The 6,360-nt window shown below is 39.7% G+C and overlaps 1 protein-coding gene across 2 annotated transcripts; it reads right to left on the minus strand.

Annotated features, from left to right (window-relative positions):
* Positions 1-212: 212 nt before the first annotated feature.
* LOC141008045 (uncharacterized) lies at positions 213-6,024 on the minus strand. Of its 2 annotated transcripts, none has more exons than XM_073480232.1 (8): positions 5,799-6,024; positions 4,431-4,555; positions 3,601-3,684; positions 3,077-3,238; positions 1,397-1,493; positions 1,171-1,286; positions 621-825; positions 213-430 (listed from the first exon to the last, which is right to left on the minus strand). In XM_073480232.1, exons 1-8 carry the CDS (start codon positions 6,007-6,009, stop codon positions 327-329), a joined length of 1,104 nt encoding a protein of 367 aa, XP_073336333.1. In that variant the 5' UTR covers positions 6,010-6,024; the 3' UTR covers positions 213-326. The 2 variants fall into 2 exon arrangements, with proteins under 2 accessions (XP_073336333.1, XP_073336332.1); XM_073480231.1 differs by having other exon boundaries at positions 3,077-3,241.
* Between the last annotated feature and the right edge of the window lie 336 nt (positions 6,025-6,360).

Here is a 6,360-nt window from a genome sequence, read left to right on the forward strand (position 1 = left end):
ATTTTCAAACTGTTTCTCTTCATTGTAACATTTTTATTCAAATTTGGATCATCTGACCCCATATAATTCTTTTTAGTCATACTCTTTAACAAGTTAACTAAAAAACAATAATAAAAGGAAAAAAGAAAAAGAAAACAATAGCTGTGCTAGCACTACCCTGCTAGCTATGCACCACAGAGAAGCTAGTAATGACAGGGATGAACATTAAACTGACTTTTGAAACTTTTACATGTGAAACATTGACACAGTTTGTTTAAATTCAAAATGTATGTCCACCAAAAAACAAACAAACAAAAATGACTACAAACAGTTACTGATGTTACTGCTTACTGTTTCTTTTTGCTCACAAAATTCTCATTGTTGCATTTTCTCCGAATCACTGCCCTCACATCAGACACACTTGTTCCTGGAACTTCAGCAATAACTGTATCTGTAAAATAGAAAAGGACAAATAAAATGGTGTTACAAATCATGCTTTTCCAGAGTTATCACATTAGCAAGAAGGGGGCATACAGACATGAGGGCAATCTGAAACATGTTGCTTCTGGCTATGGCCAGGGCAAGGTAGAGGCATAAAAACAAAATGATAATAAGGAAAAATAGACTTAACCAATACTTACCAACAAGGGCACTCAGCTCTTCCGGATTTAGCTGCTCTTTCGCTGTTCCAGTGGGCCCTGGTTTTCCTGTGAGAGTCGAGGATGCCAAAACATCCCGCCCAAAGATGAGCACAGCTAAGTCCTGTGTGAACAGGGACATTCTTGTTCGGTTTAGTCTTCGGAAACAGATTTTGCTGACCTGCACCCCCGTGTTGCCCAGGGAAATCTGTGTCCAGGAAATAGAGTCAATTATTAGAAATGGTATTAGGAATACGTTGCTGGAATGCATTTCTTAAAAGACAAAGCCGAACTATTGAATGCCAAATATTATTTAAGTTGTAATTTCTGCAAGTGGTCTTCAATGAATTAAAGTATAATTTCTGAACATGCATTTCAACTGCAAGCTGAAATGGAAAAAACAGTTTCTATCAAATATAGTACGTGCAGAATGTGGATCGAGACTACAGAGACAAAACTGCTAACAGTCATGTAGTTTACAACAATTTTGGATGAAATGTTTCCTGTAATAAAAAGGCAGTATTTACAAAACGTGTATAAAGGCAAAACATACCATTTCTGGAGCTGGACTGGAAGAACCAGAACTTGTACTGTCAGTGTCCATGACAGGTGGCATTCTCTTCATGGTTGTAATAAGATCTCTGACACACTTGACTAAGGCTGGTATTTCTGCATTAAGGAAAAAAAAAAACACAAGTCACAGATATATGAGAGATAAGGCTCCTATCGATACAATTACTGACATAAAAAACATAAGCAATTCTTCTTTGTATGAATACCTTTCAGAGCATCCATCACTTCCTGTTGCATGTCAACACTGGATCTGGGCTGATCCAACAGGAGACTCTCCTCTTCACTTTCCCCTTGGCCAAGGTCCTGCATAAATGAAAACGTCAACAATGCTATGTTAGTATGACTCACCAGAGGCCTGTACTGTGAAGCCAGTTTAGTGTGTTAGCGAGGTATGTTGAGCCAGGCTCTCCTGTACTACAAAAGTGGCTCTCTTTTAACCCGGCTAGATCACCATGGTAATTTATGCTTAGCTCATAACCTGGTCCCGACCAGGTTATGTTCAGAGTTTAATCATAAAACCAGCTATAAAAGCGCTGCTGTTTCACTATTTAACTCATTTTCAGCTGCGTCAGTTCTACTTTGTAAGTCCAGTGGATCTGGATCAGAACGGAGCGTTTGTACGGAGGGAGAGATCACACTGATCAGCTGCTGTTGACTTTCTCTCTGAGCGTCTCCGCCGAGAGTTGTCTCCGCTTACAGTTGTTCTCCTCACCCGTTGAGCTGAGCGTCAGGAGCTCTTTATAGCCTATATTTTATTTTATATACAGTCAGTCACCACTGAAAGAAGTAGTGCGCTGGCAGCAGGACAGACAATCAGATGATAATCGGTCAAGTTAATAATTTCACTTTATGTGGCCATGAATGAATTAATTCCTGTCATATTTCAGTGTTGCCAAAATGCAAATCTTGAATACGTCTCCGCTGTTTTCACATTTAAATGGTCTTTGTTGTCTTTGTACAGAGACAATATGAGATTTTCTTGTAGCCACAGCACCTAAAAAAAACCACTGTGACCTATACATACTCCAGCCTCGCTTCCAATAAAACACACACTTGCGTTATAACTGCGATCAGTGAAATATATAACAATATAAAACACAAATTAAAATGACAGTTGATGTTGCTCTAGTTTATTTAGTTCAAATGGATAAAGCTTCGTATTTAAAAGTAGCGCAAGAGCTGTCAGAAATTAAAAGCAGCCTCCTCTCTTGTCATATTTGCAGCAACACTGTTGCTTCAGGCTGCGATCCTGCTTTTTTATATCACTCATACTCTCTCCAATAAAACAATTGCACTCCTCTTGGCTGAAATCAGCCTGTTGTGGATCAATTTTGTGCGGAAGTAGAATCATATGACGCCGAACGCCCCCTTTGATGTTAACGCGCATGTGATGTGACTATAAAGCTGAGAGCCGGACTTAACAAACCAAGTGGATAACCAGCTTCGTAGTACTGTGTTAACCCAGGCCGGTACTTGAGGTTTTGTTGAGCTGGAAGGTGAACACAAAGCCTGACCATGTTGAGCCTCCTTCGCAGTACAGGCCACTGGAGTTTAGTGTCGTGTTTCTTAAATTTTCTTGCCAGCAAAGGCGGATTATTTGTGTTTTGAAACATAGATTGTTTTAAAGTGGGAGGGGGCGCAGGTGAATTTCAGGGCTGTGTCATGCAGATTAGCGTCCCTCTGGTAAATTTCCCCCTGGGTTTATATTCCTCTTCCTCACGATAACAGCATTTCAGTCAAATTATGTAATTTTCCGTGATATTCCGCGTTAAAAAGAGAATTTCGTTTTTATAGCTCAATTCCACGATTCCGTCCGCGATTCTGTGATAGCGGAAACAATAGGGCCCTAATTCTACTTTTATTTCTTGGGTTTTGTAAATACTTACAGTTGATCCCGAAGCCTGAGGTGGGTCAAATAAGTCCACATTGGTGTCTATGTCTGTATCATCTTCACTTGTCAAGGGAGTGGAGGTTGTTGGATTTCTTCTCAGCAGCGAAGATTTCAGTTGGGAAAGGGCTCTGTCTCTTGCAGCCTTTGTCATCTTCGGCTTCTTAAACAAAGGGCAGAAAAAGTAAAATGTTAAACTGCAAAGGCAAGAGAGGGGTAAATATCCATCTTTGTAGATGTTTGTAGAATCCATCACCTACTGTACAGCTTATTAAGGTATTGTCAGACCATATTTCACCAGAGGAACACTCACTACTCACAATTTTATCTTTTCATATCATACAATTTGTCATGTGTTGTAGTAGTTTTTGTACTTAATAAACAGTCAGTATTTCAAAACTAGCACAGCTGGAGTGCCACCATCCACTTCTGCAACTGCACTGTTGTCAAACCTAAAGCTACTTATAATGAAAAATATGTCTTATCCTCCCACAATATTCACTTATTCCCGTAAATACTTACATTTGTTTGAAGAACTTGTGATGCGTCAATCTGCGTTTCATCTTCATCTGAAGTGAGACTGGAAGTTGCAGTAATTCTTTTTTTCTGTATCGAAGAGAAAGAATGTATTACATGACAACAACATATTAACTATACCATAGATGCTTTCTGGTGAAGAGATTTTTTTAGAAAAAACATTTCAACTAAAAAACATAGTATTACAGTGTCATAAATTCATTAACGATTTTATGTGTTAGAATTAAAACTAATTCAGTGGGTGACATTCACTTCATATCATTTTTCATAAACAAGATGAGACAAATATTAAAAGCATAACCAACCTACAAATAGGGATTTCAGTGAATCAAGACTTTGGTAAGTATGATACGAAATGGAGCAGCATTTTGAACCTACAGGTGTTTTAATCTGATGTGAAATGCAAAGAGGGGAGGGAGGGCAAAAGGAAAAAACAATCGCTGTGGTAAGTGCTAGTGTAGCAACAGGTCATTAATAAACATGCCTCTTGAAATAAACACTGGTCAGTCAGTTTAGTTTAACTTAATTTAAAATATATTTTTTTTATTTTGTATATATGTAATAAAGTCATGCCATCATTAGCACGTGACATTATCTAGCGACATCCAGGACTTTTCCTGCAGGCTTTAGCTACTTCCCACTGAAAATAGTTGGCAACACTGTTATCGACTTTGTTATAGACAAATTTGAATGCTGTCAGAACTATCTATAAAATTAGTGGTATTGTGGCATCCCTAGTTGCAACACAATAGCCTATAACTATTAATTAAAGTGTGTTTTCTAAAGAAACTACCAACACAAGCAACAAAAAAAACCTTTGGTTTGATTCCATCATGTGTTGTGGTACAGGGTGTGGTCCTTCTCCGTGCAACTGCCATGTGCCAGATGTCCTTGTCCTTGAGGAAGGCTTCTTTTTTTCCCATCAACTCCTTGTAGTTGTCTGTAACCACAACCATACATCAGACAAACTGTCAAAACCATGTTTTTTCCCCCTTTTGCTCAATATTTTGGAAATTTTGTATGTCTCGTGAAATGCACCACAGTCAATCCAATATTATACACAAGTCACTTTAAATCTTTTTATAAACATAGTTACATAAAAATTAAATTACATACAAGGTTAACATAACAATCATTAGCATGAGCGACTGGCAAATTCTTTATCAAATCATCACTAACAGTAGTGGCTGGCAAGTGCTAGCAGCTAGCATAACAAATTTGTACAATTTTTTCTTGTTATTTTCTTTACAGTGCGCAATATTGCTAAACATTGTCCACACAGCACGCTCACAAATGTTCACACAAAGGCTGTGTCCAAATTCAGGGGCTGCAGCCCAGGAAGGGCGCATTTGAAGGCCAATTACGTCACAACGCTGCGCGAAGGCTGTCCAAATTCGAAGGCTGCGCCACATGCAGCCCACAAATGCAGCCTTCCCCACCCTCGTTTTGGAGGACGCACCGCTACTGTCCTTCGCGGCCTCACATATCCCAAGATCCTTTGCGCACCGCTGCTCAGTCCCGAAACAGAAGAGGAAGCAAGAGAAAATGGCGACATCAAGTGGCGCAGACATGACATTTAAATTTAAGTAATGGGTTTATATTCGGTTTTTACTCATTTGAACATCCAACGCCAGATGTTAAACTTCAAGAGACTATAAAACCTCCAAAGTTCAACTTTCAGTTAAAATACGTGACGCTGGTGATGCTATGGTAAATATAGTTGTTATTCACCAAATGGGTTAATGTTTATTTGGTAATGTTGATAATTCAATTTAGATTTGACACATTGTACACACACAAATAAATGTACACGTTTGATAGATTTGAACCAAAACAGACTTTAATGCATGAACACCTGGTGACGCAACCAGGAAATACTCCGAAGGCTGGACCGTCCCATTTAACAACGGTGGATGTAGCCTTCAAGGTCTCTCCGAAGGCCGCGGCCTTCGTGGACCGCTAAGGCCGCGGCCTTGAAGGCTGCAGCCCCTGAATTTGGACACAGCCAAAATCTCATCTGAAGTTTAATACCACCATTTACGCTAGCATTAGCTGCTGTCTGCCGCTAACAGCTAGCTAGCTAGTTAGCTAATACAGCTTGTGAATTTGCCTAATATCTTAGTCATTAGTAGAAAGAATATTTATTCAAAAGATATTTCACACCATGCATGAGCAATACAAACCTCCGAGTAAGAGCAGTTTTGCGGTGACCTTGTTTTTAGGTGCTTTCCTGGTGCCCCAGCACACTTGTATCCATCCGTCTTCACTGGAAAGGTCCGGCCGTTTTACTACCTGAACGAGCTGCTGTCTGTACTGAGGTGTCACAATGTCAGTACTTTCGACGTGAATTGTGTTGTCCCTAAAATAAAACATCCCGAACTTGAACTGCGCCATTGTAACTCAACTGCGACAACGCTTCCCTCAGCATCTACATTCAAGCAGGTTGCATTCGGGGGTAACCAATCAGCGGCAGCACAGCGCCACGAGTACTTCAGGGTCAATTTGAAAAATGTCCACCACATGCAAATTTTCAATTTTGACATTGAAAACTGTCTGTCAGACGCAGACTCTACGTTCTTGCAAAAAAAAAAAAAAAAGTAATTAAATAAATAAAAAAAAGTCTGTGTACACCGCATGGATATTAGGTACACCCATAGGGTACACCCAGAGCGATGGGTACACCGTAATGTACGGCCCCTCTCGGCCACCGTAGTAATGTCAATGCACGCATGCGCACGTATCAGT

Source organism: Pagrus major, chromosome 14 (assembly GCF_040436345.1).
Source record: "Pagrus major chromosome 14, Pma_NU_1.0".
Taxonomy (NCBI): Eukaryota; Metazoa; Chordata; class Actinopteri; order Spariformes; family Sparidae; genus Pagrus; species Pagrus major.